This window comes from Chiloscyllium plagiosum, chromosome 3, assembly GCF_004010195.1.
Source record: "Chiloscyllium plagiosum isolate BGI_BamShark_2017 chromosome 3, ASM401019v2, whole genome shotgun sequence".
In the NCBI taxonomy this organism is placed as follows: domain Eukaryota; kingdom Metazoa; phylum Chordata; class Chondrichthyes; order Orectolobiformes; family Hemiscylliidae; genus Chiloscyllium; species Chiloscyllium plagiosum.
Window position 1 is genome coordinate 133,337,853 of NC_057712.1, and position 18,698 is coordinate 133,356,550.

Here is an 18,698-nt window from a genome sequence, read left to right on the forward strand (position 1 = left end):
CTCTCCTCTTCCCCCTTTGCTACCCTTCTCCCCTGTTTTCCATTTTGCCTCTGCTTCACCCATCCCCATCCCCCACATATTTTGTCATATAGCACTAGCTTCAACCTTGGTCATTCACAGCTCCTAATCTCCCTATAATCTCTCTATACACTGTCATTATCACCTCTTTATTGCTACCTTTGCTTCTGGAGCCATGACTCACCTTCTCTCAGCCTAGTATAAATACCTGCATATTTCTCTCCCTTTTTTAGCTTTGACAAAGGGTCAGTTAGCCTCGAAACGTCAGCTCTTTTCTCTCCATACAGATGCTGCCCGACCTGCTGAGATTTTCCAGCACTTTCTCTTTTGTTTTTTTTTGCCCTTAGGCTATTAGGACCTTACTGTGAAGGCTGTTTGGGAGTGTATTCTCTGGTCTGGGAGTAGCTTCGCCATGTCAGATTTCTATGTTAGTCCGTTTGGCCAAGGCTGGGGCGTTGAGTGTGTTCTGTGTATACTGGCAGGCTTGTTCTGTGTTTCACAGACTTGCTTCTGTGTTTTTTTTGTGGTCATGCTATGAGTGATTAGATTAGATTAGATTACTCAGTGTGGAAACAGGCCCTTTGGCCCAACAAGTCCACACCGACCTGCCGAAGCACAATCCACCCAGACCCATTTCCCTACATTTACCCCTTCACCTAACACTACGGGCATTTTAGCATGGCCAATTCACCTAACCTGAAAAAGCAGGTCAGGCAGCATCCAAGGAGCAGGAGAATTTACGTTTCGGGTATAAGCCCTTCAGGAAATTTTTCAGCTCTGATCTCCAGCATCTGCAGTCCTCACGTTCTCCTAATTCACCTAACCTGCACATTTTTGGATTGTGGGAGGAAACCCACGCAGACACTGGGAGAATGTGCAAACTCCACACTCAGTTGTCTAAGGCAGGAATTGAATCCGGGTCTCTGGCGTTGTGGGGCAGCAGTGCTAACTGCTGTGCCACCCACGAGTGGGTAGGGTAGCAGACGTTTCTCCCAGAGTTTTGCCGGTGGTATCTAATGGATCTTTCAGGTTCATTAGTCACTGTTTAAGTGGTAGATTTGTGGGCTACCATGATGTCAAGGGGTCTGAGTAGTCTGCAAGTCATTTCCGATATGTCTTTGATGTAAAGTAATGTGGCTACAGTTTTTGGTTGCGTAGTGTCTACTTGTTTGGGTTTGTTTCTGAGGAATCGGCAGATTGTGTTTATTGGGTATGTGTTGTTGTATTGGGTATCTTTACAACGTTTTCAAGAAAAACAGGTACCCAATAACCACAATCCGCCAATTGCTCAGAAACAAACCCAAACAAGCAGACACAATGCAACCAAAAACTAGAGTCACATTACCTTACAACTAAGACATATCAGAAATGATTTCCAGACTACCAACACACTTAAAGAGCAGCTAATGAATCTAAAGATCCATTAGATACCACCAGCAAAACTAACGTCATTTACAAGATACCATGCAAGAACTGTAAAAAAACACTACATTGGCCACACTAGCAGGACACGTGACACCAGGTTACATGAAAACCAACTGGCCACCAAAAGACACGACCCACTATCACTAGTTTCTGTACAATTAGCCAAAGAAGGACACCACTTTGACTGGGACAACACACACATCCTGGAACAGGTGAAACAAAAACACACAAGAATTCTTAGAGACATGACATTCTAACCAGAATTCCATCAATAAACACATCGAATTAGACCCTACCTACCTTCCCTTTTTAAAAAAAAATTGGAAGTGACATCACCCACCTTAAGAAACCAAGACCTATAAATAGAGAGGTGGGACATACCACCAGCACTTCACTGGAGACTCTCACTGATGATATTACTTTGTACGGTGATGAAACATCTGAAAACAAATCTTCAAGCTCAGTGAGCTAACTCAATTAGTAAATCCACTTTATATCTCAAATTTATGAAGCAAAATTGAAATATAGTTCAAACAACACCTTCATTTCAATGAGGATTGAACAGAATAAAACTGAATCAGCTAATTTACAGCAGTTACAGTTAGACTTTTAAGACACAGTTTTGGGGGGTGCTGCAACAGGATAATGAAAGGGGTACATAATATTCTGCAGATGCGTGTCCACTACCTAGCTGCCCACACCAAACCTCATGGTAGGGCAGGACCACAGCAACTCATTTGTTCATGACCTAACTGGAACTGTAAAATGGTCAATTAATTGAATTTAAAGCTCACTATCCAAGTTGGCTCTAATATTTTGGCTGTTTGGAGGAATGCTAAATGTGAGGTGATGCATTTTGAGAAGAATAACAGGAAGGCAGAGTATTGGGTCAATGGAAAGATTCTTAGTAGTGTGGATGTGCAGAGGGATCTTGGAGTCCATGTACATAGATCCCTGAAAGTTGCCACCCAGGTGGATAGTGCTGTTAAAAAGGCATACGGTGTGTTAGGTTTCATTCGTAGAGGGATTGAGTTCTGGAGCCACAATATCATGCTGCAACTATACAAAACTCTGGTGCGGCCACACTTGGAATATTGTATACGGTTCTGGTCCCCATACTTGCCACTTATCACCACAAGCCTGGATATTATCAAGGGCTTGCTGCTTTTTGAGATGGGCTGTTTCAGTATCTGAAAGTCATGATTGGTGCAGAATGTTGCGCAATCGCCAGTGAACATCCCCATTATGATGGAAGGAAGGACAGTAAACAAAGGAAACAATTTAAAATTAAAACCAGACCTTTCAGCAAAAAAAATAAAGTTTTTTTTTCCACTGTTATTATTGGGAAATTTGGGTTCTAAAGTGGATTCACAGTTTGGTGTACATGCCCATGCTGGAAGCTACATATAATAATATACCTGGCTTTGTCCTTTGCAGACATAAAATGTACACACACTATCTTTTTCAAATCAGTAAATTAGGTAGCAACTATTTGCTGGTTCATTTCCTCAGGGCATTGCCCTGAGGAAATCAGTCAAGCTGCTTGTTTAAAAATTTAACAAAGCCTAGGTATTAACTGTCAATCACTACTAATGAGTATATTCTCCATGGTAACCCCCGACCAGAGTCCACTTGCCAACCAATTGGCACTATCTTCACATGCAGTATAAATGCTGGTTTTCCCCTTGAATTTGTTTTCATGCAAAATGTCCTGAAGAGTGATAAAAAGCTTAAACAACATTTATGTTGTTTTCAATAATACTCAAGGTATTGAAGGAAGTGCCTCTGTATTCTTTGCTTTCACTTCCTTTGATATCCTTGGATGCATCTCAGCTGGCCCCAGTGTTTTTTTAAATTTAAGTACTGACGACATATCCAATATTCTTCCCTTGTCAATTTTAAACACTTCTGATGACTGAGTTGCATCTTTTATCACCATGGTAAAAACAATGACTGCAGATGCTGGAAACCAGATTCTGGATTAGTGGTGCTGGAAGAGCGCAGCAGTTCAGGCAGCATCCGAGGAACTCCTCGGATGCTGCTGAAATTGCTGTGCTCTTCCAGCACCACTAATCCAGATTCTTTTATCACCATGGCTTGGGCAGCATCTGCTTTGTATGTAAAGATAGATGCAGAGTATTCATAACACCTCAGTCATGCCTTTTGTTTCAATTTGTAAATCTCCTTTTTCATTCATAATCAACCCTAATCCTTCTTTTAACGTGCTTTTACCATTCATGTTGTTATTGTTATTGTTACAACACAGCAGCAAACCTTTCTGCTAATTAAACCAAACACCCAGTAAAGCTCACCTCCCCTCATAATCTGTTAAAGTATGAGCGACAGAGAACTCTCAACTTCCACAATATAAAGAAAAATCAATTTATTCTTTAACTGTAAAACTGAACATTAAACAACAATTATTTATAACTCTAAGCCTCATATCTCTTTAAGGTTCATTTTCTACCTCCAACTCTGTAACAATATACTGTTCCAACAAAACACCCCTATCAAAGTGACATCAACTCAATTTTCAAAACCCTACAGCGTCTGTTATCTCCAGTGTCTGTATTCCTCTAGCTGTAGATCTCTCTGGGTTGTCTTTGGTCTTTTGCTGCAAAAGTGTTTTATATGAAAAGGTACCTTTGATAGTGAGTGTTTTGGATGGCAGTTACTCTCTCTGGCTAACTCTCAAAATGCCAGCTTCTTTATACCCCAAACATTGGATTGTCTCATTGGTTCAATGTTGACAAAACATTAAACTCAAATTCAATTGAATTTTAGTATCTCGGGGCATAATTTTAAACTGGTTCGATTAAAACTGTTGTGAAAACATAAGAACCAACACCAAGGTATTTTTGTTTCACCGCCAAATGTTACATATTTTCAACTTTCTAGTACCCTTTAAGACTGCTAGTCAGTCACATGAGAGGTCCCTGCGAGCTTTCAGTGCAAAACAGCCTTCACTCTATCAAAGGTACAATACACACACTGCAGCACTGAGGAACTATGCAGAGCAGAGGAAAATCACCTATACCATGTATTCAAAAAGAATGGGTATCCAATGACACAGTCCACCGATTTTTCTCAGCAATAAACCCAAACAAGCAGACAAAACATGTCCAGAAACCCTAGCCACTCTCCCCGACATCAAAGACATCTTGGAAATGACTGCCAGACTACTCAGACCCCTTGGCATCATGGTAGCCCACAAACCCACCAACACACTAAAACAGCAGCTAATGAACTTGAAAGAGACTATACAGACAATGAGCAAAACTAATGCCATTTACAAAATACCGTGAAAGGACTGTAACAAACACTACATTGGACAAACAAGCAGAAAACTAGCCACCAGGATACATGAACACCAACTAGCCGTGAAAAGACATGACCCTCTCTCAATAGTATCCTTACATATGGATGAGGAAGGACACCACTTTGACTCGGACAACACATCCATCCTGGGACAAGCCAAACAAAGATATGCATGAGAATTTCTAGAGGCATAGCATTCCAACCGGAACTCTATCAACAGACAATCAAGTTAGACCCCATTTACCACCCCCTGAGAAAAGGGATAGGAAGTGACTTCACCATAGGAAATTACATCATCAACCCAAAGAAACCCAAACGCATTAATAGAAAACAGGAATTTTCAGCATTGCTTCGCGTGAGGCCCACTGAAGGTGTTACCTAGTAGGGTAACGAAACATCTGGAAATGAACCTTTCAACTCAGTGAGCAAACCTACATCCAAAACTTTAAGCTAAGCTACAAACCTTCTCAAAACTTGATAAAGCAAAGTAATTGCACCGTTCTTGTTTCTTTGTTCAAGCCAAATTGATTCTGTCCTTGAAATCTCTGAAATAATCTTCTTCTCCAGTTTGCAATGCTCTCTTTAAATAAATTCTCCATTTCGCTGCCATTTTCTTTCTTTTCCTTTCCTATCTTTTTTGAACACCATATAATCAGAAATGTTTAACACCCAGATCTGCCTTTCCTTAAGCCAGGTCTCTATTATTAAAACATTATGATTTAGATAAACTGTGTTTGTAACTCCAAAATATTATTAAATATATATTTTGCAGTCTACATACATGGACTTAAGCCTTGATATATAGGGATGGGATAGTATCGCAGTAGTTAGCATTGTTGCCTTACAGCAATCCACATTCAATTCCAGCCTCAGGTGACTCTCTGTCCAGAGTATTCATCCGTGCAATGCAAGAAAGTCGTGGAAATGTTTTTGCTCTGATAGGGAGTGATACCAGTGTACTCGCTGGGGTATTGAATACAATATCGTACTTCATCAAGAAAGTGGAAGTACACTCAATAAAATATCAAAGTCAGTACATTTAAAAAAAGTTGTTCGTGGGATGTGGACTGAACATCACATGAACTGTTACAGTTCTTGCAAGTAAGGGCACTCAGAAGCAGTCCCCATGAAAGCTTTCATAACAAAAACAGAAATTGCTGGAGTAACTCAGCAGGACTGGCAGCATCTATGAAGAAAAAGCAGAGTTAATGTTTTTGGTTCAGTGATCCTTCTTTAGGACAGTGTTACTTGCATTTCATCTTCTGCCTCAGGACCACATGGCATCAACATTGACTTCACCAGTTTCCAAATCTCCCCAGACCCACTTCATACCAAATCCAATGACTTGGCATTGCCCTCTTGACCTGTCCTACCTGTCCATCTTGCTTTCCACCTACCTGCTGCACCCTCTGCTCCGGCCTATCATAATATCCTCAGAATAATCTGACAATTTTAAACTCCCTGTCTGGCAAGGTCGTGTGTGAAGTCAAGAATTGGGTCACATATGTAAGTTAGAGGGAAATTTCAAATTGTCTTAATAAGAAAAGATAATGAGGGGCTGATGGTCCCCTGCTCAAAGGCAAGCCACTCCCTGCAGGTTGTGCCCCAAACTAGAGACACATTTTGTATTTTTCCAGTACCACACTTTTCGAATCTGACTCGCCAGCATCTGCAGTCCTCATTTTCTCTTATTCCACAGATGCTGCCAAACCTAATGAGTTCCTCCAGCAATTTCTGTTTTTGTTTCAGATTTCAAGCACCCCCGCAGTTTTTTTTTATTTTGAAGCTTTGTTAATCTTACTATTAAAAAAAAGTTGGCTTTAAGTGAACAAGGCAGAAAAAAAGAGGGATTGTTACTTAATTAGTTATATACGCTCCTGTTGAACTTCACAAAATGACATCCCACCTAGAATTGGCCCATAAATTTGGTAAATACCTTCCAGTAAAATAATGAAGGAAAAGGGTTTGCAGACATTAGGCTGCAAATTCATATTTGATAGAACTGACAAGATACAATGGTGGACTGGAGAACGGTCGGCTTTCAGCAAACATTGCACTATTGCAAAGGCCTGCATGCAAGTGGCTCAGAACTGGGTTTTGAGAAACAACACAATTCAAGTTTATGGTCAGGTCAGTGGTATTGGGCAGGCAGCTAAAATTAGATGGGTTAAAATCTGGGGTCTAAGGCACTGGGCTAAGTTACAAGAGGAAAATCAAGTCAATGAATTGCTCTAACATCTAAAGTTAATCATGACAGGAAATGTTTCCAAAAAGTCCAAAGATTACCTGTCTGTCAAAGGTGTGATTACAAGTCGATCGGTGCAGCCCAGAAATTCATTCTGATAGATAAATTCCACATCAGTGATCCCCACTTTTATTTCTTGTGTGTCATCATTGAAATAAAATCGACTTTGTTTCAACCATTCAAAGTCACTTACTGTTCTGATATGCATTTTTACCTGTGAAGGAAACAGATTAGAAAGCATGGTATTTACAGGTACATGAGTAAATATAAATAATGTCATGATGATGGGTCAAAACACCAAAGTATTTATTGACACTTTTTAAACTTAAATTTCAAAATGTGGTGCTTTTAAAAGGAGGTCTGCTACAGGATAACCTGAGGATTTAAATTCCCTGTCTGGCAAGGTCCAGTGTGAAGTCAAGAAATGGGCCACATGTGTAAATTATCAGGGAAAGTTCAGATAGATCTAATAAGAAAAGAAGGGGCTGATGATGCCCTGCTCAAAGGTGAGCTGCTCCCTGCAGATTGTGTCCCAAACTTTGAAGAATACGCAGAATAGAGATTAAAAAGCCAGTTGCAACTCCACTGAAGTGGACTAATAGGACTGAACACTCTTGTGTATACTAGTCTGAGTTCAAGCATTAACATGATGTGGTGATCACAATCAATCAATATCGTTTATTTCCTCTGCATTACAAGTAAAGAATCTCTCAAACTCTAAATACTGCAAAAAGATTAAAAAGGAAACAAGAGAACAAAGAAGTCTTTCATCCTGAATTCAAGAGTTCAATCACAGTTAAAAGGCATCAGAACTACAGAATATCAAGGCCAATTTATTGACAATCCAAAGCTGTTCTTCAGGGGGTATTAGCAACTGTCTTCTTGAATATAACAGGGTGGTCTTGTGGGCCATTGCATTGCTCCTGGTGCGAGATCACAAATAGACCAAATCAGGTCAGAACAGCAGACCTTCTTCCCTAATAACTCTGAAAGAAACAAATGGATTTTAAGGATTAAGCTGTAATTATGTGGCTATCGTTGCTGACAATGGATATTTCATTTCAGCTTGCTTTCATGAACTGAATTTAAATTCTGTAATGGCTCCGGGGAAATGAGAACTTTGAAGCATTTATCTAAATTACAGGATTGTTAATCTGGTCACATAAAAGCTTTCATAAAGTGATCTTTTACAAGGAATGATGAAAGATCTGAATCAAATCTGAGACCCATGAGGGGCTGTTTGAATTTGTGCAAGTCCTCCCAAAATTTGGTGAAATGGTTGCAGAGGCACTTTTTCAAGCATACTTCGCAAAGGAAGTAAACAAAGGAAAATTTGACATTGCTCATTCAAAACATGTTGATTGGTAGAGCTTATGAGATTTATGCCTTTTGTTCTGAGGAGGCTTGGAGATTATGAAATGGTAAAAAGGCTATTTTGGTGCAGATGTTGTTCCTTGAAGATTGCAGGCATACATTTTGGAATATACAGAAGCTGCCAAGTTGGACTTATTTAGAATTTGAGAGGGTAAAGCAAGGTAACTTTTGACCATTGAATGCAGGCATTAAAAGGTAAAGACTTCACATAAGACCTTTACGGAAATTATTATTATCAGATTAAATTACTTACAGTGTGGAAACAGGCCCTTTGGCCCAACAAGTCCACACCGACCTGCCAAAGCGCAACCCACCCAGACCCATTCCCCTACATTTACCCCTGCCCCTAACACTCCGGGCAATTTAGCATGGTCAATTCACCTGACCTGCACATCTTTGGACTGTGGAAGGAAACCGGAGCACCCGGAGGAAACCCACGCAGACACTGGGAAAATGTGCAAACTCCACACAGTCAGTCGCCTGAGGCAGGAATTGAACCTGGGTCTCTGGCACTGTGAGGCAGCAGTGCTAACCACTGTGCCACTATGCCACCGTGCCGCCCACAAAGAACTTGAAAATGTACTCCTTTCAAGGGTACAAATTAATGTGGAAAACCAGAAGATTGCAACAGCAAGACAGGCAATTGAGATGACTGGTCCACAAATACAAATCTATTTCTGGCACTCTCATAAACCCAATATGGATTAGAAGGTGAAAGGTTAAAGGAAGGCAAGGAGCCAGGGTTTAGAATGTTCCAGAGTCTACTGCTCTGTGTAGAAAGGAAGGTGTTGCGTGTGGAAGTAATGTTTGAAGGTATAAGTGTTTTGAATATAACAAGGTGGGACACGTTCATGCAGACTGCTGCAAGTGTCAGAGTAGCAGGGTACACAAGATCAGTACAGAGCAAGCATAACCTGATTGAAAGCATAACAGAGCAAGTTGAGACAGCTACTACAGCCTTGGGACCAAGTACAATCACTCCTGTGAGTAAACAAGGTACCTGAGAATTACAGGAAATTCTTGTCAAAAAGAAAAGTATTATGTTATTCGTGAAATGAGGCAAGTACAATTTCAGTCATACTCATCAGAAATCAGGCTTATGCCCAAAACATCGATTCTCCTGCCCCTCGGATGCTGCCTGACCAGCTGTGCTTTTCCAGAACCACACTCTCGACTCTGATCTTCAGCACCTGCAGTCCTCACTTTCTCCTCAGACATACAGGAGACCTTACTGAAGTCCATATAGATCATGTCTACCGCTCTGCCCTAATCAATCCACTTTGTTACTCCTTCAGAAAACACAATTAAATTCATGAGGCATGATTTCCCACGCACAAAACCATGTTGACTATCCCTAATCAGTCCTGCCTTTCCAAATACATGTACATCCTGTCCCTCAGGATTCCCTCCAACAACTTGCCCACCACCGACGTCAGGCTCACTGGTCTACAGTTTCCTAGCTTGTCCTCACCACCTTTCTTAAAAGTGGCACCACGTTAGCCAACCTCCAGTTTTCCTGCACCTCACCTGTGACTATCGATGATACAAATATCTCAGTAAGAGGTCCAACAATCACTCCCCTAGCTTCCCACAGAGTTCTAGGGTACACCTGATCAGGTCCTGGGGATTAATCCACTATTATGCATTACATGACATCCAGCACCTCTTCCTCTGTAATACAGACATTTGCCAAGATGTCACCATTTATTTCCCTACATTCTGTATCTTCCATGACCTTCTCCATAGTAAACACTGATGCAAAATACTCATTTAGTATCTCCCCCATCTCCTGCTACTCCACACATAGGCTTCCTTGCTGATCTTTGAGGGGCCCTCTTCTCTCCCTCGTTACCCTTTTGACCTTCACGTTTTTGTAAAAACCATTTGGATTCTCCTTAAACCTATTTGCCAAAGCTATCTCATGTTCTCTTTTTGCCCTCCTGATTTCCCTCTTAAGTATACACATACTGCCTTTATACTCTTCTAAGGGTTCACTCAATCTATTCTGTCTATGCCTGACATATGCTTCCTTCTTTTTAGAGTCATAGAGTCAAAGATATGTACAGCCCAGAAACAGACCCTTTGGTCCAACTCATCGATGCCGACCAGATATCCCAACCCAATCTAGTCCCACCTGCCAGCACCTGGCCCATATCCCTCCAAACCCTTCCTATTCATATACCCATCCAAATGCCTCTTAAATGTTGCAATTGTACCAGTCTCCACCACTTCCTCTGGCAGCTCATTCCATTCACGTATCACCCTCTGAGTGAAAAAGTTGCCCCTTAGGTCTCGTTATATCTTTCCCCTCTCATCCTAAACCTATGCCCTCTAGTTCTGGACTCCCCAACTCCAGGGAAAATCCTTTGTCTATTTATCCTATCCAAGCCCCTCAAGATTTTATCAACCTCTATAAGGTCACCCCTCAGCCTCCAACACTCCATGGCTAACAGCCCTAGCCTATACAACATCTCCCTATAGGTCAAATCCTCTAACACTGGCAACATCCTTGTAAATCGTTTCTGAACCCTTTCAAGTATCACAATATCTTTCTGATAGTACTTGAGGAAGCCCAGAGTGGATACCTGGAGTCGAGGAAGCCCAGAGCGGATACCCAGACTCAAGGAATCCCAGTGCGGATACCCGGCCTTAAGGAAGCCCAGTGTGGATACCCAGACTCAACGATGCCCAGCATGGATACCTGGACTCAAGGAAGCCCAGTGCAGATTCCCGGCCTTGAAGAAGCCAAATGCAGATTCCCAGCCTCGAGGAAGCCCAGTGCAGATTCCCAGCTTCGAGGTGAATCCCAGTGTAGACTTGCTTCTTCACAAAAACTGTAATGTTGAACTTTTTTTTCTAATTCATACGTAAGATTTTGTCCCCAGGTTTCTTTGTAAGATAGTGCTGGAAATGGCAACTTTGGACACTTTCATGGTAATCATATATCCCTGTTCTTGATTATATGTGACAATAATCTGAATTCTAGTTCTGTTTCATTTTCTAATGGTCCAACTCCTTCCTCTCTCTTATCTTTCATATATCTCAAAACTCCTTGCATTTTTTAAATATAACTAGCTAGCTTACCCTCATATTCCATCTTTTCCCTCCTTGTTGCTTTTTCAGATATCCTTTGTTGGTTTTTGAAAGCTCCCCAATCCTTTGGCTTCCCATATATTTTCACCAGATTGTCTGCCTTCTATTTTGCTTTACTGCTGTCCCTAACTTCCCTAATCAGCATGGTTGCCTCATCCTCCCCACAGTGTGTTTTTTCTTCCTTGGAATGATATTCTGTTGTGCCTCCCAAGTTACTCCCAGAAACTCCTGCCATTGATGCTCCGCTGTCTTCCTTTCCAATTAACTCTGGCCAGTTCCTCATTTCTTTGTAGATACCTTTATTCAATTGTGTATTGTTACATCTGATTTCAGTTTCTCCCTCTCAAACTGCAGCGTGAATTCCATTATATTATGGCCAATGCTTTAAGCTCCCTAATCAAGTCTGCCTCATTACACATCACTAAATCCAGAGTTGCCTGTTCCCTAGTGGGCTTTACCCCAAAACTTTAGTTACAACTATAAATACTTCACTTATTTACCTTCAATCATAAAGCAATCAATAATAGATAGTAAAAGTAGTATCTATCGCCAACCAATGAACTTACAGGTTACTGATGATGTAAGTCTTTTGTCTTGGTTCCAATCCTGGGCTTCACTATCCCGATAAAAATTAAACCTGACAGACTATGGGCCAAAAGAATAAGCAGAAAGCACATTGTCCCCTTTGTACCAACTTCTCATCCTGGCTCCACATTCCCTGAAATTATAAACTCACTCAGACTGTGTCTCACTCTGGATGTGATCTCTCCTTCCTGATCACGTGCAGCTTACTGTCTCAACATGCAATCAAAGTGACACCTTTAATCCCCATTTTTGAGGAATTATCTGATGAGGTCAGGTGATGAAGGAGTAGCGCTCTGTAAGCTTGTGATTTCAAATTAACCTGTTGGACTGTAACCTGGTGTCGTGTGAATTCTGACTTTTGTGATGGCTGTGGGAACAGTGGGATTTGATATGCAGTGTGTGATGCCAGGAATGACAAAACGCATCATATAAATACAGTGGCTACAAGAGCAAGTCACATGCAGGAGATCTGCACTATACAACTCACCCTGTTTCTCCAAAACTTGTCCACCATCCACAAGTCAGGAGTAATCAAATGCTTCCCACTTGCCTGGATGAGTGCAGCTTTAACAACACTCAAGAAACTTGACACCATCCAGGAGAAAGCAGCCTGCTTGATTGACAATCCAACACATCTTTCAACATGCTTTCTCTTCACAACCATTGGCAGCAGTGTGTATCATCTACAACTTATACCAGACAAAGACAACAAAGCTACTCTGACAGAACCTTCTAAAACATCAACCACTAACACCTAGAAGATCTATGGCAGCAGGTGGTCCACCTGTAGGTTCCCTTCCAAAACAGTCACAGTCCTGACTTGGTACTTTGTTGCTGTTCCATAGCCAGCATTGCCCATATCCCCTGAACAAAAAAAAATTACTGAGGCTGACAGCGAACCAAGAGAGTTGCATATTGGTTGATGGCATTCCAATGGCTCCTGGCTATCATCTATAACAGTGTTAATGTGGCCAGTGTTGGAGGCTGGGCAAGGCAGCAAGGAGGGAGCATTGATGACTCTTGACTTTGGAGGTTAAAAAGAATTCTCTGAGCGATGTGTGTGTCTCAATGCAGAAGGGACTAATGTTTAAACCATGGTTACCAACTTCTACTGTGTCTTTTTAAGCATCGCTGGCTGGCCCAACATTTATTGCCTATCCATAGTTTCCCTTGAGAGGTCATGGCGAGCTGCCTTCCTGAACCGCTGCAGTCCATGTACTGTAGGAAGACCCACAATGCATTTTGGTCTAGCAAAGAGTGAAGGAATGGTAATATGTTACCACGTCAAGGCGGTGAGTGGTTTGGAAGGGAATCTGCTGGTGCTGGTTCTCCTATCTATCTATTGCCCTTGTCCTTCTGGACAGTAGTGACTCTGGTTTTATAAGGATCTTTGGCAAATTTCAGCAATGCATTTTGCAAATGGTACACACTGTTATTACTGAACATTGGTGATGGAGTGACTGGATGTTGGTGGATGTAGGAGGCTGCTTTGTCCTGGATGGTGTCATGTTTCTTCTGAGTTTTGGGGCCTGCACCTACACGGGCATCCATCACACTCCTGATTTGTGCCTTGTGAACAGGCTTTTGGGGAGTCAAGAGGTGAGCTGGTTCCTACAGTATTCCTAGCCTCTGATCTGCTCCTGTAGCCACTTCTATGGCAAGTCTAATTGAGTTTATGGTTGATGGGTTAATCAGGGATTTAATGTCGGGGTGGTGGTTAGATTGTCTTTTACTGGGGATACTCATTGCCTGGTATTTGAGTGGCATAAATGTTGCTTGCCTCTTCAGCCCAAGCTTGGATACTACACCTGACATAGACTGCTTCAGTATCTGAGGATTTGTGAATAGTGCTGGATGTTGTGCAATTATTGGTGAACATCCCCACTTCTGATGGATGGGAGGTCAGTGATGAAGCAGCTGAAGATGATTGGACTGGGGAAATAGGGCGCTTGTGTTACAGTGATAGTATTCCAACCTCTGAGTCAGGATTTGATTTGATTTGATTTATTGTCATGTGTATGTAAGTACAGTGAAAAGCTTTGTTTGCAAGCAGTACAGACAGATCATAGGGTGAAAAAAACCTTGGACAGAGTAAGGCACACAGGTTACACCACACAGGATGTACGTGAAACAACACTAACAAGATCAACATTATTTGAAGTTAGAAAAGTCCATTCATCAGTCTAATAACAGCAGAGAAGAAGCTATGTATTGGTGTGTAGGTTCAAGTTTCTGTATCTTCAGCCTGATGGAAGAGGTTGTAGGAGAGCATTACCGGGTGGGAGGGGGTTTTGATGATTTTGGCAGCCTTTCCATTGCAACGATAAGTGTAAATAGAGTCTACAAATGGGAGGTTGGCTTCTGTGATGTCTGGGCTATGCATACCACCTTCTGTAGTTTCTTAAAGTCCTGGACAGAGCAGTTGCTCTCTCAGGTCATTATGTACCTGGACAGTATGCTTTCTCTGGTGCATCTGTAAAAGTTGATGAGGGTCCTTATGGACCCGTCAAATTTCCTGAGCCACCTTAGGAAGAGGAGGCAAAGTTAGGCCTTCTTGACTGTCGCATCTACATGGAAGATCCAGGACAGGTTGTTGATTATTGCCACTCCGCAGAACTTGATGCTCTCAACCCTCTCAACCTCAGCTCCATTGATATAGATAGGGGTGTGTTCTCCTTTCTTTCTGAAGTCAATGATCAGTTCTTTTGTTTTGCCAACATTGAGAGAGAGATTGTTATTACGCCACGACACCAAGTTCTCTATCTCCTTCCTATATTCTGACACATCGTTGTTTGATATCCGTCCTACCATGGTGGTGTTGTCTACAAACTCATAGATTGTGCTCGTACAAAATTTGGCTGCACAGTCATGGGTATACAGGGAGTAAAGTAGAGGGTTGAGAACGCATCCTTGAGAGGCTCCAGTGTTGAATGTTATTGTGGAGAAGGTGCAGTTGTCTGTCTTCACTGATAGCTTTCTGACCCACAAACTGCAAAGGATCCAATTGCAGAGGGCAGAGCTGAAACCCAAGTCTCAGAATTTTGAGATCAGTCTGGAAGGGATAATGTATTGAAGGTGGAGCTGTAGTCGATGGCCAGGAGTCTGACATAGGTGTCCTTGTTGTCCAGATGCTCCAACAATGACCACAGGGCTAGGGAAATGGTGTCTGCTGTGGACCTGTTTCTTTGATAGGTGAATTGCAGGGATTGAGGCAGGCTGGGAGGCTAGAGTTGATGTGGGCAATGACCAGCCTCTCAAAGCACTTCATGATGATGGAGGTCAGAGCTGCTGGCATTAGTCATTAAGGCACTTTCTTTGGAACTGGGATTATTGAAGCAGGTGGGGACTTCGGCTTGTAGGGGGGGAATGGTTGAAGATGTCAGTGAATACCTCCACGAGCTCATGCGCACAGGATCTAAAAACAACTCGGGAGGCTGGTTTCAAGTCCCACCTACTCCAGAGATGTGAACCAATATCTCTGAATAGGTTGATTATAAAATACCTACCATGTGGAACTCTTGGAGCGATGCCCTGGAACTGAGGTGACTGACCTCCAACAACCACGACCATCTTTCTACATTCCAGGTATGTTCAAATAAAGTGTATATCTCTGAGAGACACATCTCAAATGATGATGATCATGCCCTTTGTTCTCCTTGTTTCTTTACCCCACAGAACAAAAATCACCAGTTACAGCTACTACCCCTGAGGTGCAATCAATAAAATCTAAGGAGTTGGAGAAGGAGGAGGCCTTAGAGGGTACACAGGCATACACAGCTTTATGGATATTATGATGATGCTGTTCCTTTAACAAGGTTATGCTGTCCTTGGCTTTTTTCTTTCCAGAGAGGTCTTAAAAGCAGTGATTCCAAAAGATCTGGCTTGGTTGTGTTTTAGGGCCAATTTGATTTTAGCTAACAGATTTAAAAACTTGTACAATGAAAGGGAGTGGCTAGTTCTCCCAGATCAACTTTTCTCTGGTTTTTGTTTTGTTTTTCAGGACTGGGGGTGGATGCGGGGGGAGCTGCAGATAAAGGGGGGTGGCAGGGGCAGGATGGTGAGGTGGGGATAGGTGAACACAGGTGGAGGGTACGAGCTGGTTGGTCAATGGCAGGAATGAATCTGATTGGTGGCAGGGAGGAGGAAGCGCTTTGAAGGGAGTCGGGTATTCATGAGTTCTCCAATTTCAAATAACCTCCCTTCCCATCCCCCAACTTTTTTCCCAGCCCTTTCCCCTCCCTTCCACTCCTTCCTGCCACCAACTGGAGTTGTTCCTCCCATTGACCAACCAGGTTGTACTCTCTATTTGTCTTCATCTATCCTCAATTCACCACCACCCACCACCCCCTTTATCTGCACCCTAACACCCACCCCAAGTCTTGAAAAGGGTTATACCTGAAATTCGACTTCTCTACCTCCTGATGCTGCCTGGCTTGCTGTGTTCTTCCAGCCTCCTGACTATCTATTTAGGATTCCAGCATCTGCAGTTTTTTGTCTCTAACTTGGTTTGGTTTTTAACAAGCAGAGTTTGAAGCTCCTGAACTCAAAGAAGCAGGTTCATGCTGATTATCCCTTTCTCTGACCTTTTGTGCCAAGGGGAGTTTATGGGGATTATTGCAAGTATTTGGAGCAGCATCATTCAGTTGGGGTAATCAGTTGGGTTTTTGATAGGTTAAGTTATTCTGTATTCTGTTCTCTTCTGTTTGTGTTTCATTTGGTAATCTTGCAAATAAATTCTGTTTTGTTTAAAACTAGGCAGTTGAGCCAGTTACATCATACCCACTCTCCACCTGCTTAAAACAACTAGCAAAGTTAGGGTCAGGGCTACTTCCTTGAAATGTTCGAGGGGGTCTGGCCTGGCCCATGATAGGACAGTCACCAAAGACATCCCAGGTAAAGAGTACTGCAGGCTGACTCCACTACGGCTAATGGTATGGGGTGAGCACCAACTGTCTACTCAATGATGACCCTGTAGAGGTATGGTTCTCATTCTATTTCTTCTCAGGCTAGGATCCAGAATTCAGATTGGGGTACTGACCCACTTGGTTCCCAATTGGACTAGATTTAAGGTTTGTCTCGGGATGAGGAAAAGAAATGCAAACTAATGAGTTCACTCGTCTCGGTCCCTGCTACTCTTTCACGTCAATACAAGGACCAATTTATGGCTATCCAACAGGAATGGGGTCAATTATGCATAAATAAAAAAAGCTTGCTACATGTCCTCAAACCTATCCCCTTGTACCCTTCCAAATGTGCTAAGGTACACATTTGCCCTTCTAAATGTGCACCTGCAATAATAGCCTATTTCTCATGTCAGTTTTTAGATGCTACAATATAACTTGTTATTCTGATTTGTAGAATACAAACAGAAAGTGATTAAGATAGTGATGTTTGTTCCAGCTATATTGACAGTGGAATCTGAATACAACCCTGGTGTGAACACATAAGTAGTGAATTCTGAGACGCTGTAGGCTCAGATCTACAGTCCCTGCGAGAACTATGAATGCTCCCTGCTCTCAGAATCAGACTTTACTATTATTCAGGAAAGCATCAATGCTGTCACTTTGAAAAGGTTATTATGTCCTGGGATTTTTGATGAGAGGTTGTAAAGGCAGAGGTGATGAACAGACTACTAGAGATAGCCTAAGCAAACAAATTAGGAGGCTTTTAGGGTTTTTTTTATCTTGGAACAATGGAAGCAGTTTGAATGGGAGTAGCCAGCTCTCACAGAACAGGCTTTCTAGATGTTTTCAGCTTTGTCAGTCAGAAGCTGTTTGGGGTTCCAGAAGAATTGAAGGATTGAGTAAAATGATTCCCAGCTGCTACTTTCTCTGAAATGTCTCTTGTATGTTTCTTCCTCCTGGATTGGAGAACTACTTGTAAGAATCTATATCCGAATGTATCTTTTCACCGAGGGGTGTGTTTCGGGGATGTTTACTGTATTGGAACAGTTAATTAACAATAGATATTGTATCCATTATTTGGTTAAGTTTTCCAATAATTAAGTTATTCTAAATTCCTTTTGTTTGCATTTTAACCATAGTGATTAAATAAAATGTGTTTTGCTTAATGTCGAGTAGTTTGACCAGTCGCATCACATCTGGAACGTTAGCATCACATCTACCTTTAAAATAAGGAAAAGTTCAGGTCTGGGCTATCTTCTGAAAATATTTTGAGGGGATCTGTTCTGGTCTATAACAAATGGTACACAAAAAATCTTTAAAGAATGACATGAAAAAACATCCAGATGCTACTATCTTCCCCAGCACAACCTGCGGATACAACATTTCAGCCAGTACAAAAGGCTACATTTTTTACAAACTAACACTCAACCAAAGCAACTGGTGATGAAAAATTAGTAGGTTGTTATTTAATTATTTTAGATTGGCAGGTGGGTTGTTGATGTTGGCACCACATACTTTCTGTATTTATGATGACATTAGATTGCAGGGTGCCAGGGTTGGCAGGGTTCTGGAATACTGGATTTGGGAATGCATTACTAACACATACTTATTTCTAGAATTTGTTTTGTGTTTCATAGAGTCATAGAGACAAACCATTTGGTCCAACCAGTCCATACCATACCGAACATAATCCCAAATTAAACTAGTCTGGCCCATATTCCTCCAAACCTTTCCTA

At 41.8% G+C, this 18,698-nt stretch overlaps 1 protein-coding gene across 1 annotated transcript in view; it reads right to left on the reverse strand.

Annotated features, from left to right (window-relative positions):
- Nucleotides 1–18,698, reverse strand: part of LOC122540182 (dynein axonemal heavy chain 8-like) — a 1,320,893-nt gene that overhangs the window by 487,596 nt on the left and 814,599 nt on the right. The window contains exons 43-44 of the mRNA XM_043675532.1: nt 7,048–7,220; nt 1,744–1,748 (exon numbers count right to left, since the gene is read on the reverse strand). Coding sequence (XP_043531467.1) covers nt 1,744–1,748; nt 7,048–7,220 — 178 coding nt within the window. The remainder of the gene's footprint in view (nt 1–1,743; nt 1,749–7,047; nt 7,221–18,698) is intronic.